Below are 23,610 nucleotides of genomic sequence, written 5' to 3' on the forward strand. Positions count from 1 at the left end.
AGCTTAATGAACTCTTGTGTGCCCACAGATAAAATAGTTACTCTTCACTAGTAACTTAGCAACGTAGCGGATCAGTATATTGCCATTCAGTAACTTTATATACATAGCTGCATTCTTGTCGACAAGCATATCTTGTCAGCATTCAAAACTAACTGAGACTACCACTTCTAAACATTTTACTCAAGACTGCTGCAGTATACAACTACGAGCCTCCAGCATTTCAGCTAAGGAGGCAATACAGTACAAAAATGATGCTGCAGCAGCTGGTAATAAGTGGTTTATGTCAAAATGTTTGGTGCATCAACTTCACTATATATATCAAACCTTGGATTTGCCCTTCCCCTTTATGGTATGAGTGAAGCGAGTCTTCTTCGCTTTCTTCTTCTTCTTTCCATCACAACTGCCATCTGAGTCATCATCACTGCTATTCTCATGCTTGCCATTTGATTTTTTCCGGCTGCCTGATCCATATACAAATTCCTTTGCCTTCTCTCTGTTCCTCTCTTCAGTAGCATCACTTTCAGTCTTTGGTTTCCAAATGAAAATGGACCTGCAAGGACAGCCATGTAAGACTGAAAGAAAGACGGTAGCATTGGATAGAGATGTTGAGTACAAACATATCAGTTGGCCTACCTTGAACTTCCTGAAGCCAGGATATCATCTCGCGGATGTAGCTTGTTCACCGGGCTGATAGTTGTAATGTCAGGGTCCATCACCTCAGCCAGAAGCTTCCCAGTACTGGTGTCTATGAAATCAATGGGATGTAGAGCAATCCCATTGTAGTTTTCACTTATGTAACGACCAATAACTGCAACTGTTTCTGTGTGATCCTACAGAGCATTGCCATTCCATTTTAAAACTGATCAAATGCAAATTAATGAAAAAATATCTGAAAAAGAGAAATGTGTTATTGAACTGAACCTTTGGATCCCACTCTGCTTTGAAGGGAGTCAAGTGACGATTGAAGTCATGGCTGTGAACAATCTCTCTACTTGGGGATTCCAGATTACCAAAAATATAATCCCATACACGGATTCGATTATCCTGACATGTTGTCAAGATCTTATTCCCACTTTGTGGGGAAAAATATCCTGAATTAACAACTCTTCCATGAGCAAGGCTCACAAAGGCAGAGTTGGGCTCCAGCTTCCTTGTATCCCAAATACGGGCCTAATAATCAAATCGCAGAGAGATGTGGAAAATATTATTATTCACAAAGCAGAAATTAAAAGGAATATGCAGGCGTGCAGAACACACTCACATAGTGATCATTTCCACTGCTTAGAAGAACTTCAGGCTGAGCAGGGTTACAGTGGAGGCTGGTAACCTTGCTACCCTTTTTATGTATAAGAATTGGATCTCCAATTCTTGCCTTCAACCGTCTATCCAGCCTGCAAGTAGAAAGGTGTAGGACATATATAATAGTCTATATTATGTCAATAGTCTAATGTGGCAGATGCATATATAACACCGAGAAATGCTACACATAATAGCACAAAGAAAAACCTCGAAAATAAAAATCATCATTGATACAAAACTATTTGGAACTTGCTGCCAAGCAAATGCATTGAATGAAACATATTAACACGCAAGTTGACTGATCATATGAAGCTGCTAGCTGCAAATACAGCATGGTAGGCCTTTTTTATTCATATAAGGTACCAAACCACTTCCTGGGGATACTCACAAGTGAAGAAAACCGAAGCTATCCGCCACCAAAAGAAGACCTTTGTCAGAGTTAAAGTCCATCCCGTAAATCATGCGCCAAGTGCTCGGACCCTGTTGTGAGAAACAAACTGGAATTGTTAGCTGTTACAGGGAAGTGCAAAATGGATGTGAATTTGTTCAGAACAGTGCAATAAAATGGTTATCTAACTACAATAAAAGATGTAGAATGCAAATAAAATATATAATAGCATAAGCTTGACTAGAAAGCAGTGGAAACTTACATTCCAGCCATTTGGATTTAAATTCAGCAGAGAGGAGCCAATTCCAGTGTCCAAGTCTGTGCTACTTATAGTACCATCAGAAGAGGCTGTATATAGTAATCCATCATTGGTAGTGTCAAACCTGTACAGAACATAATCAAGTTGCAATATTTTATCCTTGGACAATAGAAACAAACAATAAAAACTGTGGAGGAAAAGCTCTTACTTCATGCTGTTGAGAATGCAAGAATGCACAGAATCATAAGTAATCTTCTCATGCAACTTGACGTAATCCCAAACACCTAATAGTCCTTTCTGTGTGGGCAGAACAGCTAAGTATGGTCAGTAGTTGCATATGTTCCAGAACTGCAACTGAACTTGAAAAGAATTTAAGTGGACAACAAAGTCCCTAGTACGGAGTAGGGACTGTAATACCTTGTCTCCTGATAAAAGCACATTATTCTTAGTTGGATGGAATTCCAAGCAGGTCACACGCCTCTGGTGAAATTTTATGTTCCCACACTCCAGTTGATTGGGTATCAGAAACTGAGGCTTAACCTAAAAGTTGGGAGAAAAGAAACTGTCAAAACTGGTACTAGCAAAGACATATAAATATCGCAAAAGAAAAACTAGTAAGAAAAAAAGGCATTTGGTGGATTTTATACCATGGGAATCTTGCCTTTAACTTGGCTCTGAAACACATAATCCAGTGAAGTGTTTGTGTTCCTTCTAGAGGCCGGGATAACACCATGCTCCATTGCTACTCTATGTGGGCATGTCAAGGTTGTATGGCCTGCGAATGAGGGAAAATATGGTGGTATGTCAGTGACTCAGATAACCACCATTCATGTTAGTTTTGCCAAGGGATAAAAGTGCTATTGCAGAAGAAATGGACTTCTTATTTATTTGGTAAGACTGTCAATCAAGCTCTCAAGATGTTAATGGCAATTTTGTTTGTACGATCAATCAAAGGAGCGGCTATTTGAGCAAACTGAAGAAATATGAGAAAGTAAGATGGGTAGGTCCATCAATAACAGACTGTATATTGTTACTCTATGCCTCTCTTTCTGGTCCGAATAAATGATTGGTTCATTCGTATATCCCTCTAATCTTGAGGGAAGAGGCAACTTTCAGAAACTATCTAGAGCAAGAAGTTGCCTAAACTGCATGTGAGCATGAATACGAGCAATTACTACTTCATCAACATCAGTTCTTGACATCGCCACTTCCCCATTTGGAAATTCCGGTTTCTCACTCAGCTATCTCAAATTAGTGCTCTGACTGAACTCTTGTGCTCGAAAAGGCACAAAAAAAAACAAGCATACAGTGAAGGGTATCAGAACCTGGCATCTTGCATAGGAAACAAGGCTTCCTGGGGCAATCGATATACACTGCTCCCTTAAACCCGGCCTCATGCCCTGTACTCTTGCAAACCTGCAACCAGACCAGACATCACAAGGCACACATCAACTACAGTTAGAGAACATTCACACCCAGAAAAGTTCAGAAACCATCAAGGAAACTCTATCCAGGGAAAAAAAATCTCAAAGTTTTGCTGAAGTGAATAGAAAAGAATGAGTCTTTCCCTGCCCAAACCATTTTTTTACTAGAGAGAGAGATATGCAGGAGAGTAAGCAACCATCCACATTAATATAATTAAACAGATTATCAACAGTAGGGGCTTTTCGTATCCCAGAATTAAGCAAAACGGAAAAAGCACCAAGTTAACATCTCCAATCCCAAAAGCTATCGGAATGAAAGTATTAGTAGCAAAGTAGTAAGAAACAAGATGAGGAACTCTTCAAGCTCCAAACCCCCAAACCGCTTGAGAGGCCAAGTTCCAGCACACAGATTAAAGTCGAAGCATCAGGACGAAGCATTCCTTCCGAAATCCGAACATTAATGGATGGATATAGCACAATCCGGAGATTGAGGAGGAAAAACCGAAAGAAAATCCTGGCACCGACCACGACCACGAGCACTATACCTTGCACACTTTCTTGAGACTAATTGTGATCGAGGCCTTCCTCCCGCTCCTCGCCGCCGCAGCCACGGGGGACACCTCCTCCTCCTTACCCGAGGGTTCCGCCGCTTCGCCATCATCGTCATCGACTTCTCCGGAGCCCTCCTCCTCAGCATCCTCCTCTCCCTCGTCGGAGGATGAGGAAGACGAGGAGGCTTCCTGCTGGTCCTCCTCCTCGTCGTCGTCGTCGGGGGCGGCGTACGGCCCGCGGCGGCGGCGGCGGCGGCGGTTGTGGACGAAGCGGGCGCGGGTGGTAGGGCCCATGTGTCGGTGAGAGTACGAGGCCTCACGCAGGCGGGAAAGAGGGGAAGTGTGGTGAGCGAAGTGGACACCAAGCGCTTTGCCCTCTCCGTCTCAGGCTCCAGTTCTTGGCCTCTCTGCCTTCCTGGGGTTTTGTTTTTGCTTTGATCTTCGTGCTGGCCAGTTTTGTGCAAAGTTAAGTACTTCTCCCTTCCAAAAAACAAATCATGTGCTTTAGTATCCAACGTTTCACTATCCGTCTTATATAAAACTTTTTTATAATTAATATTTTTATTATTGTTAGATGATAAAACATGATTAATACTTTATGCCTGACTTGTCTTTTTAATTTTTTTCATATTTTTTTCAAATAAGACGGACGGTTTTTTAACGGAGATAGTACTACTAGCACAACGCCACAACACACAAAACATTCACGAGCCAAGCGAAGTTTATGCTATGATGAAAAATACAGAGAAATGTTACCCCCTATTAGTAATGCCTAAATTTTAACATTATCAATATTTCATGTGTTATTGACAAATTTTATTACTCCCTCCCTTCTTTAAAAAAAACTCCCTCTACCCCAAAATAACCAGTGCATAGTTTAAGATGGTTGTATTTTAGAAGTGCGAGAGTATTCAACATGCTAGTGATATTTTTTAAGGATTTCTTTTTTTTTTCATTTTAAATGAAAGCTTATGATAACAGGCACTGTATCTTTTTATATCTTTGTTAGTGGTTACTCCTTTCGTCCTAAAATAAACGCAGCCATAAGTTTCCGCGTACAACTTTCATCGTCTATCTTATTTAAAAACTTTTTTATGATTAGTATTTTTATTGATATTAGATTATAAAACATAAATAGTATTTTATGCGTACTTATGCTTTTTAGTTTTTTTTTTAAAAATAAATAAGACGAACAATCAAAGTTGGACACGAAAACTTATGGCTGAGTTTATTCTGGGACAGATAAAGTATTTCAGATAGGTCTGCATGTATCTCTTACGGCACTGAGCCTTTTTATATCTATGTGCCACATCTTTTGTTTTTGTTTTAGTTATTATTACAGCGATACTCCAATCTCTATTGTTTTAATATAAGCCACGTTTCATGCGGAAAAAAACTTTACCTTAATAGGCTGAAACTTTGGGTCGTGAAATTTTATAGGAATTTGTGTTTTTCTATCCTCGTTTGTGGGCCTTTAATACCTGAAAGACAATACTAGTAAACTAAGTATACCCCGCGCATTGCTGCGAGAATTTTAAAAAAATGGTTACAGAAAGAATAATAGTGGTACAGTTATAGTATATCACCTCTAAAGCAAATAATAATACTGAAAGCTTGACCTATCAAGCTTAGTGATCAAACGATAACATTACGATGAAGTATCAGAAAAATATTTAGGCAGTACATGCAAATCTTGTCATGCATCACTTTTACCAAACTCAACAGATGCTAATCTACATACATATCATATGGAACTATTGACTTAATTTTCCTGTAGAATAGTACATATATGTTCAACGAAAATCATGTTAAACTCTTACAATGATTGCATTGATATCAAAAGGAAAGACTGGTTAATGAAAAATGACAAATGGTCTGTGCAAAGACTGCTAAAGTAAACAAATTGTCTGTCAAGCAACCTGTAAGTGACAAACACGATGAGAAAATTATATAGTGCATTTAGGAATTTTACTATTGCTCACACATAATTTCATAAATATATCTCGGAACAGATTTGTTCAACCTCAAAGAGTGCTTGTTGTGAATACGGTTGATATACCCATTGAAACGGAGAGGCTTTACTGCTAGTAAAATTTCCTCGTAAAAGAATGAGTAACTTATTGAATAATTAAAGGAGACTAAACTATTTTTTTAGAGAGGAGGCCATACGGCCCGGCTTTTTTAGAAAGCCACACACGGCAGAGCAGAAGACTAAACTATTCTAGAAAAATAAATTAGTGAATTGAACATTGAACACCAAACCGACCGTTTCTTGTAATGTGTGCGAAGAAACAGAAAGGTAAGGGAGTGATTTTACCATAGTTTGCAATAGATCTTATACTGCTAAAAAATACAATGTCAATTCAAAGAGGGAAAAAGACCAATATATTTGCTATCTTCAGTGGCGAGAAAAAAAAATCAAGTATAGACATTAGAGCACACACATAAGGTGATGGAAAAACCAAGCTCCTGTATTCTTTAAAAAAACACAAAATAAATTCAGTTGATATTGTAGTAGTATATAAGATAAAGGAAGGAGTTACCTGGGACAACGATTGGATCAGCGATGACATGGCAAATCAATGAAAATAACAGTGGCGAGGTGATCCAGAAATCAGGAAAGCAAAACACATCTGTATGTTAAGAACTGCAACTGATGAATTGCATTAGCGGATAATCATGCCGATAAAATCATGAAATCCGTTGACAATATGAAATCTCGCTTTTCATAGATATGCCAATGGCTCTGGTCTGTGGCTTTCTCCTGCTGCTGTTCGATTTTTCACGCTTGGTGTGTGAACTGTGTGAACAAAAATATAAATGGGCATATGGCCACAATAGCTGAATCAACAGGATTGAAGACTCAGGCAAGAAACTACTCCAATAAATCGACAATATTCAAAAAGAGATGATGGAGGTCGCAGGCTCGTAGCCGAACAGGTGCAAAGAAGGCGAGATACTGCACGGCACACTGGCGGAAGGGGATCAGGTGCACTCGTATTAACAAAGAGAAAGAAACGGTTGAGCCCCTGCTGGAGGAAGATGATCCGTCGGCGGCGCTGCTTCATATTCTCGTGAGTCAGTGTCTGTTGGGGTTCAGGGGCAGCGATCGCCTGATTTTGACAGTTTCTAATGTAAATGCTTGTGATTAAGGGAGGGGAATGAGAAGTGATTACCATCTCTGCTGGCGGTTGAGGATGAGGGAGGGGCCATTTGATTTCACCATGGATGGCGTCAGGGTTCCCGACGTTTCTCCCCATCGGCGCATCGCTACATGGATCGCTCCCGACGTTTCTCCCGCGACCCAGGCGAACGGATGCCGCACCACACCTCGCCGTGCGCTGTCCCTACCAAAACCTGCGCGCGACCGCGCCGCGTTGTCCCTACCAACACCCGCGCGTGACTGCGCCGCACCAGGCGGTTCGCCACACTGCGCCGCCGCCGCTCCGATTCAGGAAGTTGGGCTCGGGAGGATGAGAGAGACACACCGAACCCTAAATCACTCATTGGGCCGCGGGCTGCGGGCTGCGATACACTGATATGGGCCTCCTTCGATGCCTCACGCCTGTGAAGTACTACCTCCGTCTCAAAATGTAGCTATTTCTAGCACAGTACTTTGTCCCAAAATGAAGCTATTTTTCTACCTACCTTCTCCTCTCAACCAATCACAACCATTCTTTTTCACCTACTTTCTCTTTTCAACCAATCACACACCTTCTTCAATCATTCTCACCTACTTTCTTAATACCCGTGCCAACCTCAAAAATGCTTACATTTTGGGACGGATGAAGTACACTGATATGGACCTCCTTCGCTGCCTCACGCATGTGAAGTCCCTCGCTTCCTCACGTCTGTGAAGTCAGCCTTTTCATCCAACGGCTGAGATGCGATGTAATCATCCGATCCAACGGCTGCCAATCAATGATGACGGGGAACACTGAGGTTTGAGCTTTAGGAGATTAATTGCACTTAGTGGGGGATAACTTTATAGGAAGAAGGGATACACGGTTAATTTGCTCTGTACTACATAAGGATAATCCCAACTCATAAACTATTTATTTAATAGTTTCCATACTTGCCATGTCACATCGGTATTATCTATATAAACTATACATCTAATAATGGATGTTTTTTCAAAATAAATTATCATCCAGTCACTTTCTCTCTCTTCCTTCATCCGCCTATTATTTTGTTTTCATTAATTATTGGAGTAGTTTCTTCATCGTTCTTTCTTTTCTCGTTAACTCTCTTATCATTTTACTTTTTTCTAATTGTGAAATACTTCGTTGACAATGCTAGAAAGTTTTACATTATGAAACGACGTTATGAAACGGATTGAGTATATGCTACGGAAACTATATCAGAGCTGATCGATATAGAGAGTTAGTGCTGCCCTTAAATAAACTTGGTTAGAGTATAACACTCGAAAGACGAAACGAAGGTGATTTCGCTGTCACGGCATGTTGTCACGATCATCGGTTACTGGGGAGGCGACGTAGCCGCGAGCATTAACTTCTGCTGATACCGTCACGTCAAGTCAGCCCATCCCGAATGCCAAAACGGGCCCAGCCTGTTACCAGGCCTGCTCCAACATCACAAGGGCCGAATTTGATCCCACGGGCCAAAATCCTCCTCTTCCGCCGGCCCACTTCACCCGCAAAACGACACGGGCACCACCACAGCAATGCGTCTTTTACACAGCTACCCATACGAAAAAGGCAGCGCAAAATTTGAAACCAGGGGCATAACGGACAATTCCCACGGCACGAATCTGTACAGAACGACGTGACGAAAAAGGACCAGGTGAGTTTTCTTCTTCAGAAAAAAAAAGAAAGAAAGTAAGAAATGACCAAGTGCGTTCGGTTACACACGGCGGCGGGCGAACTTATCCCACTGATAGGTGGGCCACCCTAGGGGCCTAACGGCGCGGCACTGGACGGGTAAACGGAGTGGCTGGTACAAAAGGTCGATTCGGTTCGGGACAAGGCGGTGCGTCACGAGTGGGGCCCGCGCTTGGCATGGAGACGATGGGACGTGTGTGTAGCTGATTGGTGGGGACGGTGCCTGGTGGGGCCCAGGCTTATAGTGGTTGGATCATCGGATGTAGGTACGGGAGTTTTTTTAAGCTTTTCGTTGCTTGCGTGAGTTTGGAGGACAATAGTCGCAAGAAAAAAAGAAAGCAGAGATGTCTTGCCCGCACGGCATATGAGTACTGTAGAAGTATTAGCTAAATAGATTATGTATTTATGTAGATAGATTAAAGAAAAGCTGATTCTCCTAATTGAAAAGAAAAATCATATGATCTCTATTTCAGGTTATAATACTTTCTAACATTACACACATTCATATAATATTAATGTGTCTAAACACATATATTTCTAGATTCATTAGCATATATATGAACGTATACAATGTTAAAAAGTCTTATAATATGAAACAAAGAAACTATATCTTTACTTAATTCAAATAAGATTCTTCGTTTCCCTTTTTTTAAAAAAGGGTGAACTGGTGTTGAAAAAATAGATCAAAACATTGACCTCATGTAGTATTACTACCTCATAACCTACGTGTCACTGGTAGTATAGATAATAGATTACTATGGCACAATTGTTATAACGAAGAGCAATTATCAATAGCCACTAAGCAACTTTCCTATATAAAACTATGTAAAAAAAACATCGTTTATTATTTTGGGAAGCGTGCGCGTGAAAAACAAGGTAATTTCTCTCTCAAGCTCGCCTGAACAAGTGTCACGCGCACACACTAACACAAGAACTCCTACGTCCCTCAACAGTCAACACACCTCAAATAAACGGAGACCATCAACAAACCCCTAGAATCCACTTAATTTGATTTGAAATATAATAGGCAGAATTATACATCCACGACTGATGCTACTCTGGTTAAGTTATTTGCATTAGCTTTATCTACACACGTAACCAAGCCAAATAATACTCTCTCCTTCAAAAAATCTGAGTCATATTTCTTTTTCACCAAGACTAATAGGCAATTAATTCATTCACCATGTGACAAAACCAATGAACATACAACCAATAAACATTAAAATGGCTTCTTGGGTTCCTATCAATAATTTAATTTAGCACATAATGACTACAAATAGGATTTAGACTTTTAAAAAAACCCAAGAATGAAATAGATCTTAGATTTTTAGATTTTTTGGAAGGAGGAAGTACTACTTTTGGAACGCTACATTTCAGTAGGTAGATAATAATGATAACTGATAAGGGTTTGTTTAGTCTGGATGAAAGTTGCAAACAGACCGAGGTGGCCACATCGGCTCTTTACTTACTCCTAATAGTAGTACTACTTTGCAATTGCGGAAAATTTCTGGAGACAATAAAACATTCAAAGTCACATGTACATTGTTTTTCATTAATGTGCTGGCACCGTGCAAGACAAGAAATAAAAAGGCCCAGGTGGAACCACCTAAATAGCAAGTCCCTAAACCCACATAGATTCACATTATTTCAAGGACCAAATGCAGGTACATTACCACTAATCTACTACAACTCCTACTAAAAAATTACCATGGTCATTGTAATATCTGTATCTAGAAGTACTATTCAGAAAAAAAAAAGTGCAGGTTGCATTTACCCCTATTCAAAAAATTCAAAGTCCCACAGGGCCCCAGACCCAGAGTGTGGCCAGACCAGATTAAACACACACAACAACAGTCCATCTGCAGTTCAAATCTGGGTATTAAAAACCCCCCAAAATTAATCCCCCCATCCAATCTCTCACTCTCATCTCCACCAAATTCAAACTTCACTCTCATCTTCATCCTCAGCTCAGCTCAGCTCAGCTCAAGCTCAAAAGCCTTTTTTGTTTGTTCGCTGCTGCCACTGTCCCCATCCTCCTCTCCTCGCTGCCGTTTGCTTCACTCCCACTGCTCCTCCTCCACGCGCGCGCGCGCGGGGGCTAGATCTCGCCGGAACCCTAGCCGGTAATGCCACGGGCGGCTGCCGCGGCGGGACAGTGAGGTGTTGAGGGGGTTTCCGGATCGATGCATCGGGTGGCCATGGCTGCGGCGGCGGCGGGGGACGGCGGCGACGGGAGGGGGCGGACGCTGGGGGCGGTCATCAAGGAGAAGGACGAGGAGCTGGCCCTCTTCCTCGAGATGCGCCGCCGCGAGAAGGAGCGCGGCGCTGCTGCCGCTGCCGCGGCGGCCGAGCAGCTGCTGCTTTCCGGGGACCGCGTCGACGTGGCGCGGGATGGGATGCTTCTCGTCGACCAACCGCCGCCGCGCCCGCAGCCTCCCGCCGGTGAGAGAGCTCCGCGGGGGACGGGATGCTGCCGTTCGTTCGCTTTTTTATTCTGCTCTTGTGTTGGGCGAAACCCTAGCTTACCAGTGTCTGGGGTTTTGGGGGGTGATGTGTGTGGTAGAGCACAAGGCGGCGGCGTACAGGATGACCGGCGGGTTCAGGAGAGCGCCCGGCGGCGCCGACGACTTCCTCAATTCGGACGGCGGCGACAAGAACGATTACGACTGGTGCGTTTGCTGCTGATTTCGAATTACTACAAGTTTTGGATACCACTGCTATCTGGTAGATTTTGTGGTGTTTTAGTTGTGCGTGTGACACATGCGTTGGTGCGAGAACGTTTGCTCTGGAGCTAATTTGTACTGCAATGGTGTGAAATGCGGTTTATTCTTTGTTCTGTAGCCGAAATTGCAGGAAATTTTGCGAGACTTGCAGAGTTTTCTCTTGGGTGCCCAAACGTTTGGTTATTTTACTGTGCTGTAGCTTTGTTGGCGATAAAATTTTGACCGGTAGTTTGTTAATTCTGAATTATAGTTACTAGCTTGTTGATTGTCTCTGATGTTTATGCGATTTCAGCTAATGCTTCATTGTATAATTGATTAACCCCTCGAAAATGTAATTGCCCCCCTTAATTTCATACTTTTAATTCTGCGGTTGATGCTTTAATCAATTAATTTTTTTGACGCTATGCATAAAGAGTGGCTTTTGTGTGAATCCGGTGTTAGTTAGAATTTAGCTGTTGTTTCTGGAAAAGTTGGTGAGGGTGGTACCGGTTGTTGAGGTTACTGTTGGGTCTCTTGTTGACCCTTGTTATTGCTTCTTTCTCTCTTTAGTTAGTTTCCTGATTTAATGCTTGCACATAAAGTTGTGCTCTTTGCTTTTGGTTATTGCGCTTAAGCGCTTTAGGTGGTGTAATCTGGTTGCACCGCTACAGGCATGACCTCTGGAAGAGCTCTGTTTGTGGACCTGTCAATTTGTTGTGTTTTAGTTGGTCTCAGTTCCTTCTCTTTGCTTTTTTGGTTGGTTAAATAGATAGTTTGTCTGTAACGTGGTTTTGCTTTCTGTAAATTTAGTGCCTGAGTATTGGACACACATTTTAACATTTGATACCTTATTCTTAGCCCCTATGAGCTACTTATCGTTGTCCTAATTGACTTGAAGTTTATTTGGTAGGTGCGTAAATGACTGTCCTTCTGTGAGTTCCACGCATCAATAGGTGTGGGAAAGTTAGGCGCATTTAGGATAGGGTGTAGAATTATTCTGGGAGTATTTTGATATCTAGATAGCCATGCTAACACTTAATTATGTTATGAGTTTGACTATTTGATTGCTAGGTGATGTTTGGTTGGTAGGTGACAGTTAGATTGTCTGATTGTGGAACAAATCACAGGGTATTTGTCAGTTTTCGTGTGGTTGTAGAAGTGCTGGTTTGGTTATTCAACTTTGTTAAGGTTTACTGTAATTGTTCTTGGGTGGTGAAGTTAGTTAAACCAAGTGCATAAATCACACAGTGCTGCATATTCATAAAAAATGCTCTTACCAGACTCTGGCATATTTCATCAGAAGTGCTCAATCTGAGTCTATGTGAGCGAATTAGTTTTGAAATGATTTCCTTGTTTTGTATTAAAATTGTTTTGTATGATGACCTCTGACATGTTGCATTTTTTGCCATTTTGTTCCTTGCATCTTCTATATTCAAATTTTAAGTATTTAAAAGTAATTGTGCAGCCTTTCTCACAGCAGACTTGTTCGCTTTCAGGCTTCTGACTCCACCAGGAACTCCACTTTTTCCATCTCTAGAAGAGTCAAAAAAGTCCCCAGTGAGCCAAACTGGAACCCCAAAGACTCGCCCAACTGCCTTAAAATCAAGGGTTAGCCTATTGATCATGATAAATACACCTCAGCAAAAGAAATTCCTCTCTTGGTGGATATCAAATGATTTGATCTGAATGAATCTATGGACCAAAAGTGGCTTCACTGTATCTTAAGTTGATTCAAATTACCATCCAAGGAATTAACAAACAGACTCTCCAAGGATAATCTATCTTCTCATAGACCTGTCAACATATTTTCCTTGAATATAGCATTTTATTATGTCGGACATTTAGTTTAAATCATGCTTTTAGATTATTTTTCTTTTGACTGAAAAGCCTTTCGCTTGTCTATCATAAAGATAAACCGTTTCTTCATTATTAGTATGCATTTTAGTTTCACCGGTTACATTACTTATCTTAAGTATGACTTGTGTTCTTGACTGTTTTACATCTTCGTTAACTTTCTATTTTATCTCTTTGTTTGTGGTACTCCAGTTGGCCAATCATCCAGATCCTCCATCAAGAACAACCCTTCCATTGAGAGCAACATCATCAAACAACTTGAACTCAGCTGCCACAACACGTAGGCCGTCATCTTCTGGAGGGCACACATCTAATTCATCAAGGCCTTCAACACCAACTGGGCGGCCTGCACTGACCAATACCTCCAAAGGTTCAAGACCTTCAACCCCCACATCTCGGGCAACTGTACCTTCTAAGTCTGGACCTCCTGCCCCAAGATCATCAACTCCCACTTCCAGGTCAACACTTACTTCAGCAAGGTCAACAACACCTTCAAGAACATCTGGCCCTGCTACCAGGACATCAATTCCTTCAGGTAGAGCATCAGCACCAGCTAGCAGGTCATCCACACCTACTTCAAGATCATCGATACCTGCTACCAGGTCATCCACGCCATCATCCAGGCCCTCCATACCAGCACAAAGCAAGCCAGTATCAAGGTCATCAACCCCAACAAGACGGCCTTCTGCCACTTCCACCCAACATGGTAGCTTGGCTGCACCAGTTCGATCTACCTCAATCTCCAAACCAGCCCCTACAATGTCCAAAAGTTCTTCACCGGCAAAAACTATAGCGTCAACACCTTCAAGGGGCAGCTCACCTACTGTCAAATCGAGACCATGGAAGCCATCTGAAATGCCTGGCTTCTCACTTGACGCTCCTCCAAATCTGAGGACATCACTACCAGAAAGACCAACCTCTGCTACTCGTGGCAGACCTGGAGCTCCTAGTTCTAGGTCTTCCTCTGTGGAGCCTGGGCCAGCTGCTCGGCCAAGACGGCAGTCTTGCTCTCCTTCTAGAGGGAGGACTTTAAATGGTAGTGTGCCTTCAGGTAGTTCGGTGCCAGCAGTGAGAAGATCACATCTTAATAGTGGTGACAGTGTCAATCCTGTTCAAATGGGTAATAAGATGGTTGAGAGGGTAGTGAACATGAGAAGGCTAGTTCCTCCAAAACATGATGACCAAAGATCCAGCCTCAACGGTCTATCTGGAAAATCATCAAACTCTCCAGATAGCTCTGGCTTCGGTAGGACATTGTCAAAAAAGTCACTTGACATGGCTCTTCGACATATGGTACACTACTTTCTCTAAGATAGTCAATACTACAATAAATTTCTATGTTCAATTAACTTGAACTTGATGTGTATTATTGTACACAGGACATACGGCGCAGCATTCCAAACAATTTACGGCCTCTTATGACAAGCATACCAGCATCCTCTGTGCATAGCGCACGGTCAGGGTCTACAAGGAGCAGACCAATTAGTGTTTCAGACTCTCCTCTTGCAACAAGCAGCAATGCCAGTTCTGAGCCGAGCGTCAACAACAACCTGATGTGCTTGGACAGCATCGAAATCGATGATGAGTTGTGCAGTGATAGGGCAGGACAATACAGGCGATGATTTGCTTCTTTGATAGTATAATAGTTATGATTCCTGCGAAGGTTTACGACCTTAAAATGTTCAGAGCAGCGATGGGAGGATCATCTCCAAGATGACCTGATGGGTTCCTATTCTCATATGTAGTTCATTGGGTGTCCAATATTTATCCGGTTTATTCATGTTATGTTGCGAGCTGCTCCATGTGCAACTTTATTCTGGACCTTATATGCTATTGAAAAGCGTCTTTTATGTGTTCAGTCCTTGAGTATCATTTTCAGTACTTTGGGAGTTTAAGTTAGGTCTTCTTAGCCCCTTGAGTCTTTGACACCATCTTGTAGCGGATTTCGCGCTACAGCCTGGTAGTCACATGTGTTTCCCCGGCTGAACTGTATTGACATTTTTCTCTGTTGTTGTATCAGCAATGTAAATTTAGTAGCATTTTTTCTTTCAAGTAATATTTTCTCAGGAGACAGTCACTGCTGCCGTAAAACTGTTGCTGTAATCTTGTAAATTCCAAATTGGTAAGTCAATTAGTAGCAAATTCTCTGAAGGGTAAGGGTCAATGGCCAAAATGCTGCTGAATCTTGCGCTCTGTAATAAGGTGTTACTCTTCCTACCAACAGATACTCCAATTAGGCAATTATACATCCTTAATGCAAAAAACTACTGCACTGATAAAATTACATCCAGAATCATGTGCTCAACTGCTCATATGCTGTTCTACACTGATGCATCCTACCAAAATACTACTACAACAACTGAACTACCACAGGAATGCTCCTGCATTTTATTTTGCTACTGCAAGGAGCAATGGAGCTCATAGACTCCAAATCTTTATGACCAAGGCTAAGATAAATAAAACAGGGAGCCGACAGGTTACATACATCTCAGCATCTAACATAAATTTGGGAGGAAGAAAGCTTGTGACCTGTGACTGATTTTGTTTCACAAGTCAAAATCAGTTAGTTGTGATGGATCAAAGGGGAATGGGTAGGGTAGGCAGACAAGAAGTCCAAAGAGCAAGATGGCTACACCAATGCTGATGTAATTGTTCTCAGGTTCTGTTATTTCTTCAGAGAGAGGGGAAATCGGTCCTCTCTGCAAGAAGAAGATCAGCACCACCCAGTAGAACGCGACGTCGTTGAAGAGAGCTGAAATTCCAAGAAGTCCAATGGCCAAGCTGCTGATTCGAGACGATATCTGTTACAAAGTCAGGTTGAGATTCATTACAATTGTCTCAAGTCAAGGATGAGAGATTGCAGTTCTTTCCAGCTTCAGGTAGCCAGCCAGTAGTCACATCTATAGATACAAACTTACAATAGCAACATGATTTCTTTACCTTTCTTCCCCACATGGCAAATGCTATGCGGCCGCCATCAAGCTCTCCTGCAGGGATGCTATTGATGGCATTGATCAGGAGACCAGCCCAGGCCCATAAGACCAGTGGATTTATGGATAGTTTTGTTCCTTCTTTTAGAGCATCTCCAAGAATAAGCTTTGCTGTACCAAGGGAAAATATATCAAATACAAAGTTTTGAAGTTCATCAAAGTTCCATTTATGTGAATAGTCCATCCAATGTTCTTGAAAAAAATGCTTGAAGGCAAGCAAGTAATAATGAAAATCCAGAAAAAAGAGGATTCCTTGTGTAGTTATGAACTTAGATAAAGGAGCCTACCAAGACCACCAACAAGAAATGATTCATGAAATACTGCTGGATCTATCACAAGGCCAAGGCCATCACTTGGAGGTAAGATGAAGCCTAGCAGCAAAAGAACAAATCCAAGGGAGAACCCTGCCAATGGTCCAGCAGCTGCTACCTTCAGTAGGTCCTCACGATTGCGGACTATATTGACAATTCTGGTAATAGCACCAAAAGATCCTATCTACAATAAATATAACCATTTCAGTCTGACATTTTATGGTAAGATTAAGCAATTAGTTAAATAAATAACCCATTATGGGTGCGCAAGCACACGAAAATCCCCAAAGCCATGGCTCCCAAAGTCTCCACAGAGGCCTTTTTTTGCTGGCCATTTTAAAAGAGGCCTATCATATGAGTTGCTTAGTTATGCCAAAAGTGTACTTCAGACCTCACAGTTTCTTTGTACTAGCAGGTTTTCTAGCAAAGGAGATAAGAAAAATCACCTGAGATTATGAAAATGTCAACTTATAAAGATATAAGTATTTTCTGGTAACTCGAACAATATATTCCTAAAGTGAAATTGTAGACTTGAAAAAGAAAGGGAAGCTTACCTGCCAGCTAGGAACAAAATATGGTACGGCAAGCTTGATTCCAGTATCCCTAGCAGCAAGGATATGTGCAATCTCATGAACGCCTATTATGGCCGCAGTTACTAGGGCGCCATAAACTCCATCTTTTAATAGCTCAAGGTTATCAAATGTTGATCTGGAAAAAAATACCCATAAACAGAAGTTATGGACTAATGCATGAGTTGATATGACAAGGTACTCAAGGAAAAAACATGTTATGGTGCCCTTTTTTCCTTAAAAACAAAAATAATAGCAATATTTAGCTGCATGCATCAGAATATAGAAGTAATGGAGTTGGAAATATCAATGCTACATGTTAAGGAAGATGCAGGTTTTACTATCATATTATCAAGCTCTATCAAGCGTCAAGATTCTAGATGCATAGATCTTTTTGTTCCGCATGAAACATCAAAGTTCAATTTGAGAAGATTTCGACACAAAAACATATGCACATGTTTAATCAAAAATCATACCAGGCTAGTCACATGAAACCAACCACTTATTCTTTTTCAGTAAAAGCAAACAATATACACCATCGAATGAAGGACGGTGGTGAATAAAGGGAAGAGAAACCTCATACAGCAAGTTGTCCTGTAGCAAAGGTACATTTCGGAGCAAAAGGGTGAAGATGGTAACTACTCCAAATGAAGCAGCAGCAAACCACTCTGGGACAGCTGAACATTTAATTCACAAAAATCAAATCAGAAACCTCAAAGGTCAATGTAAAAGCCAACAAACTTATAGGTTCCTAACAATTAAGCAATATACTAGTTCATTCTCAGTTTCTCAGAGGCAACTAATAAGTTCTTCACTAAAGGTAGGCGATAATTTTATTACCTGTAGTTTCAGGCTGCAATGTTTGCCTAGGTACAACTACTGCAACTGGCTTATCATCCTCTGGGTTAATGAGAAGAAAAAGCTTATATTGATCACCAAATTTGTTCTGTTGATATCCAAGAATTGAAAATAGATTAGACATTCAAACATTTGTACAATCTTATACTTCTGAAGAGTGTCCTATTACCTGCAGCCGATTTGTGATCTTCTCATAACTTTTTGCTGGCTGACCACGCAAATTTCCCTTAAACAGTATTCCACCCTTTATAAAAAAGTGAAGGCAGTAAGCAGAGTTAGTTGTTTTGAATAATTCGATATTTATTTACATATGAACATTTCAGATCAGAATATAAAGTATATGCATCACTGAGTATAACTATGTATGAGTTGAGGACGGATGGAACTTTATAAACTCAATTATTAACTGAACATTTTCAAGTGATATGGTATTCTAACTAACAAAGTTATAAATATAATATGCTGCACACAATATGTGGTAAACCATGATATGCAGATAGTAACCTCATAAGGCTCCTGGCTGGTCACGAAAAACGTGTCAAAACCAAAAACTTGATCCTTGAGAATGTCTATTGTAGCCTTGGGGATCCTGACAGATTCATCAAGTTGTTGCTGCATATCATTGTGATTTAAAATGTAAATCATAAGCCTCACTCGTCGGGTTCCAGAATTCAGTAATATAAGATCAAAATAGTACTATTACATATTTTTCAATTCAATAGCCATCTTTGATTCCTGCTTTGATTTTGAATGCAAGAAACAAGAGGTATCCATCTTTGTTTTTGAATTCCTACTGAACTTAGAAACACGTGCACCATAAAGATTAGTAAGGGATTTTACCTTCATTCCTGGCAAAGGTGAACCGACAGCAACATCAACTACTTCCACATTTTCCTATTTATAACAGAATGTTATACATGTAATGGTTGCATTTTCAATGTATAGTACGATAATTAAAGTTGCAGTGACATCAGGTAGAAGTATACCTGTGCATCACTGGCTGGAGTAGCATCTCCATCAATGTTCTGAACTGTGTCACTGGAGCTGAGTGGTTCTGTATTTACAGTTTCGTCTTTCGTCTGGCGAGGCATGGGAAAGCTAAATATTATAGTTCAGTTACAGGTTCATGTAGCTAGGACTAACAGGCATACTGACATAACTAACGCAAGTGACTGTGTTAGTGCAAGTATTGGGCTAATCAAGACATCACAAATGGTAACCTACTTTTGCATTGTACAAACTTATATTTTGAGCAACTGCAGAAGAGTAAGGAACGTACATTATCTGCATTAGTCTCACTTTCTGCAGATCCATTTTCTTGTGTAACACTATCAACCGAAGGTGATGAAGCATCATCTCCAAGCTCTTCTTTCTCCTGGAAGAAACAAACAAAAGAGAAAACATGTTTACCCCCTTGGATTCCTACTAACATGAATAACATGAACTTACTCATCAATTCCACATTTTTTAGTCGCTTTAACTCCACTGAATATTTCACCACTACATCAGAAAACGCGACACTGAATTCAGTTGAAAGAAGCACATGCGGATATCATGGATAGATGATGAAACATCGAAAATGCGACACTTCAAGGTGAGATGCAAAAATGAGGGGATATCCCCTTAAGGGATGATTTGAGTTTTCCCACTTCAAACTTCAAAGCACAGTAGGCCATCCGCGAATTCTCTGCAAAATGATAAACATACACCGTTCGCGAAAAAAATGATAAACATACACTATTAACATTCAGTCGCCCATACAACAGAAGTGTAACTGTGAATCATGGCACGCCAATTGCAGATCACTACCTAACCCAAGAATTTACAAGGGGGTAAACACACGTAACTACCTCGTCGCCATTGCCGTCGCCGTCGGGCTCAGTCTCAGTCATTGCCTGGCAGACAAACCTTCGGTTCCTGATCCTGCATATAGCACAGTTACTACTACTCCTAAAACAATGGAAATAGAAATATACAAACAAGCAAGTCCAACCAAAACCAAGAAACGCAACTGAAGCGAGTGGGTGGAGCGAAGCTTGAGACCGAGGCGGGCGGGCCTCCCCGTCGCCGGCAAGGAGGTCGACGCGAGGAGGATGCGCTGGCAGCATCCGTACGCCGCCGCGGCAGCGGCGGCGGAGGACTGCGACGGCGAGCAACTCATGGCGGGTAATTGCATTCGCGGCCGTGGTGGTGGAGAGCGCGCGGCCTTATCTCCTCCTCCTCACCTCGCTTCGGATTCGGAGGGAAATAGAAAAAAAAATCTTTCCTGCGGCCAGGATCCCACCCCTGCACGAATCTCAAAGCCGAAGCTACAAGAGGGGCATTTCCGTCAATAGCTAAATATATATCTTCCTCGACTCCGACAAGAATAGGGTTCCACCGCCGCCGCCGCCGCTCGCCGGAGAGAGAGAGATGAAGAGCTTCCCGGTTGCCGGAGGCCGCAGCGTCTCCCTCGGCCTCTTCTCCGACGTCTCCAACAGCTGGTACGCCACTCGCTGCCAATCTCCTTTTCCTCACCAATCGATTCTTCCACCGAGTTCTTGGTCCCAGCTACGAACTGTGGGGGTGATGAGAGGAAATATCTTGGCCTTCTCGTACTTGTCAGGGAGCTCCTCGAGCTGATGCAGTCAGGGAAGCTGGAGCCGGAGGTCGCATTCCTCAACGCATCACTGGTACATACAATCGTCGCCATTGTCCCTTTCTGTATTCTACATCAGCAGTAGGACTCGATCGATCACTCGATGATTTCTTTGTATTTTATTTACATGTCGACTATGGCAGGTGCCGGATGTGTTCCCGGTTCTCGCGGCGGCGCACAAGGCGGTGGTGTCGCAGGGGAGGGAGTCTCTGACCACAAGAACTCTGCATTCGGAGCTCGTCTATAACTACTCCGGGTCTAAGCATGTGGGTAGTCTGGTCACCTATTATTTGTTCTTGTTCTAAAATGGTGAGATGAGATTGTGCTGATATGTGATTTGTTGATGGTTTTTGTGCTGTTTTTTTGGGTTTCAGATAACGGAGTCTTTGAAACGATGCGGAATCTCCGACGACACGAGTTATATCCTTGCAGCTCGTTTTGATGCTTCGAATGAGGAGGTATTGTATTCGAGATAGGGATCTTAAGGAACTAAGTTCTAGTGCGTTAGTTGCTCGCGGAGTCGCTGTTGTTCATATTTAGAAGCCAGGACACCCTTTTAGCCAATAATGATATCTCCTTTTGAGTTGGCTAGCGTTAGTGGTTTCAGTGTCAATATATATTTTGAATCATCATATCTTGCCTGGATGTCACATTTCAATTCCATTACTGTGGGTGCAACAAGTCGGTTTTAAGGTTGCATGCATCACCAATTAGATTGACATATAAAAGACATAGAATTGCTGAAACTTTCAAGTTATGGTGTTAACAGTACACTCTCTTTATGGGACCTTGAATCAAAAGATTGTGGTATTGACTTCTTACTTTCTTAGTGGATAACTTGAAGCATTTTTTTGTATTATGTATTTCTTTTTTTGCGAAGAATAAAGTATGCTATACATATCTCTGTATCCTGGTTTACACCTCTCACTTTTGCTGAGAAAACCAGCATTTTTACCAGACCAAAATTTACATGACAGGCTGCTCTGTTTAGATCCCTATGTGAGTTTTTGTGATTATGTGCTGCATAATATGATAAAGAGAAGAAATTTTGAAATTCAGACGTGTTCTCTAACAGAGATTTAAACATACATCAAAATTACATACCCCAGTTATATGCATTGGAGTTTGTCACGAAATTGCTGTCCCGAAGAACTTGAGAGGCGTACTATCAATTTCTGTTTCCTATGCATTTTCTACGAGTTATTGTCCTTCTGAGTGAAGGAATTCAAACAACCGTGATGTGAAAATTTTGCAATATGGCAGATAAAAGCTGTGGAGAAGCTCATCTGTGGCACTGAGATTGATCTAGCGGAACTGGAAACAAGAGCAAACCAGCCACAGATCCTGAAGGTTTTTAGTTGAACTTTGTGCTAATTATATGCTAATATGTTTTTCATATGATTTGTCCTGAATGTCACATTGTTTTCAATTTCCTATTGGCAGCATTATAAAATAACTCCCCAGGAACTATCAATATCTACACTGCCCGATGCAATTGTATGCAGGATTGCTGCTCGAGATGCCCTTTGAGGTCTTAACACTCATCATCAATAATTTTTTCCACCTATCTGCATTTATTTCTCTGATCAGACTCTGAGCATAAAATTCACCTCTCCTTCATAGTTATGCTTGTAGCATGTTATTTCGGGCTGTAACTTATGAAGTGTATAATAACAACATGTAGTTCTGGATGTTGTAGCTACTCAACTTTTTGCATACACATCAAAACACAGCAACAGTTGAATATCTGTGAGCTCATGGTATTCAGATTTGCGTGCAAGCAACCTGCGAGCATCTTACATTGTTGACTCACTCAAAAACCTATCTTTCAGTGACATCACGGATCAAGATTGAAATCTGGGAGGCCTGGTGGTTTTTTGCACATGATGATGTGGTACCGGTATGTTTGTTACTGTATGATGATGGTTGCTAGTACTACTGGACTACTGGTGCCTTGGGTTCACGTGCTGCTGGGACAGCGTTGCAGCTGTCGTTTCTGTCCAAGAGAAAAACATGGACAGAGAAGCTGGTAACCTGCCCGCCATTGCAGCTGTTACTGCAAATTCCAGTTCAATGTTTCTTTTGCATGATCCATCAATCTATCATGCATGTAATTTGAAATTCAAGAACCCCACTGGTTTTGTTTTTTGTTTTTTTGGCCAAAACACTCTGCTGTGTTCTGTTTGTTTTTGGAGTCTGTATGATGGTATCTGTCAGTATCATTATCTTGCTCATCAGTTCGTCTATCAATTGGGACAACAGCCACCAAGTTTTATTTTGGCCCTGTATGTTCCTTTTTCATTTTGGTTCAAAAGGCATCTTATTAATGTGTCTAAAAAAAGAGGGCATCTTAAATTGAAATCAGGTGGTTGCTAGACCGAAAAGGCCAGTTGTGATCTTGTCCTGTAGCTGTATGTTTTGGCGTTGCCTTTCCAGAGATGCCATGCCAACATGATGTAATCATCTCATTATGATATAAATCCGCCATAATTTATTCCTCTGTTTCCCTCTAAGTTACGTCCTGTACTAATCTTAATCGACCATGCAAAGCAAGAAGCAAGATTTATTACATGTAGAACAATTCAATATTTTTTTTGGCTGACTTCTTCTTATTAGCCAATAAATGTAATTATTCGGGGGTGGAGCATGGTACTAATTATTGGCATAGAATAATTAGCTGATCCATTGGTACCAAAGACTTCCTGAGAATATACCTCGCACAACATGCGTAGACCACATGAAAATTTATCAGGATTCTCTCCCTTGACAATATAAAATATGCCAATTGCCATATCCTTTCTAATAACCTCCATATGTATTGGCAAAACTGTAAAAATGAAAAGAAGACATGTGACAGAGGTGAGTCTGAATTCCAACGGCTACAAATTTATCTTTGAGCACAAGTGGCCATCACCTGTGGAGTATT

General features: G+C 41.4%; 4 protein-coding genes and 1 long non-coding RNA gene across 7 annotated transcripts; 2 read left to right on the forward strand and 3 right to left on the reverse strand.

The window, feature by feature from the left end:
* Positions 1–51: 51 nt before the first annotated feature.
* Positions 52–4,314, reverse strand: LOC4325482 (DNA damage-binding protein 2-like). The gene is made up of 11 exons (XM_015766759.3): positions 3,916–4,314; positions 3,272–3,362; positions 2,594–2,721; positions 2,364–2,486; positions 2,155–2,243; positions 1,950–2,070; positions 1,688–1,779; positions 1,262–1,391; positions 922–1,170; positions 634–830; positions 52–550 (listed from the first exon to the last, which is right to left on the reverse strand). The coding sequence occupies exons 1-11, from the start codon at positions 4,213–4,215 to the stop codon at positions 319–321; spliced, it is 1,752 nt and encodes a 583-aa protein (XP_015622245.1). The 5' UTR covers positions 4,216–4,314; the 3' UTR covers positions 52–318.
* A 2,247-nt stretch (positions 4,315–6,561) lies between these two features.
* Positions 6,562–7,358, reverse strand: LOC136353858 (uncharacterized). Its single transcript, XR_010737326.1, has 2 exons — positions 7,098–7,358; positions 6,562–7,034 (listed from the first exon to the last, which is right to left on the reverse strand). It is a non-coding gene; the product is annotated as an uncharacterized lncRNA (long non-coding RNA).
* A 3,311-nt stretch (positions 7,359–10,669) lies between these two features.
* LOC4325484 (uncharacterized serine-rich protein C215.13) lies at positions 10,670–15,370 on the forward strand. The gene is made up of 5 exons (XM_015757609.3): positions 10,670–11,204; positions 11,326–11,431; positions 12,961–13,072; positions 13,511–14,611; positions 14,698–15,370. Exons 1-5 carry the CDS (start codon positions 10,946–10,948, stop codon positions 14,938–14,940), a joined length of 1,821 nt encoding a protein of 606 aa, XP_015613095.1. The 5' UTR covers positions 10,670–10,945; the 3' UTR covers positions 14,941–15,370.
* A 125-nt stretch (positions 15,371–15,495) lies between these two features.
* On the reverse strand, positions 15,496–20,269 carry LOC4325486 (probable zinc metalloprotease EGY2, chloroplastic). Of its 3 annotated transcripts, none has more exons than NM_001397719.1 (13): positions 20,059–20,266; positions 19,897–19,969; positions 19,326–19,421; positions 19,033–19,125; positions 18,887–18,940; positions 18,551–18,658; positions 18,216–18,290; positions 18,029–18,134; positions 17,772–17,865; positions 17,174–17,327; positions 16,596–16,803; positions 16,259–16,419; positions 15,496–16,119 (listed from the first exon to the last, which is right to left on the reverse strand). In NM_001397719.1, exons 1-13 carry the CDS (start codon positions 20,220–20,222, stop codon positions 15,865–15,867), a joined length of 1,641 nt encoding a protein of 546 aa, NP_001384648.1. In that variant the 5' UTR covers positions 20,223–20,266; the 3' UTR covers positions 15,496–15,864. The 3 variants fall into 3 exon arrangements, 2 of the variants coding, with proteins under 2 accessions (NP_001384648.1, XP_015613121.1); XM_015757635.3 differs by having other exon boundaries at positions 15,570–16,119; positions 19,033–19,144; positions 20,059–20,269; XR_010742426.1 differs by lacking the exon at positions 16,596–16,803 and having other exon boundaries at positions 15,570–16,119; positions 20,059–20,269.
* A 147-nt stretch (positions 20,270–20,416) lies between these two features.
* On the forward strand, positions 20,417–22,918 carry LOC4325487 (uncharacterized). Its single transcript, XM_015757664.3, has 7 exons — positions 20,417–20,529; positions 20,652–20,718; positions 20,828–20,950; positions 21,059–21,142; positions 21,948–22,034; positions 22,128–22,215; positions 22,517–22,918. The coding sequence occupies exons 1-6, from the start codon at positions 20,459–20,461 to the stop codon at positions 22,212–22,214; spliced, it is 519 nt and encodes a 172-aa protein (XP_015613150.1). The 5' UTR covers positions 20,417–20,458; the 3' UTR covers position 22,215; positions 22,517–22,918.
* Positions 22,919–23,610: the final 692 nt, after the last annotated feature.

Source organism: Oryza sativa, chromosome 1, assembly GCF_034140825.1.
Source record: "Oryza sativa Japonica Group chromosome 1, ASM3414082v1".
In the NCBI taxonomy this organism is placed as follows: Eukaryota; Viridiplantae; Streptophyta; class Magnoliopsida; order Poales; family Poaceae; genus Oryza; species Oryza sativa.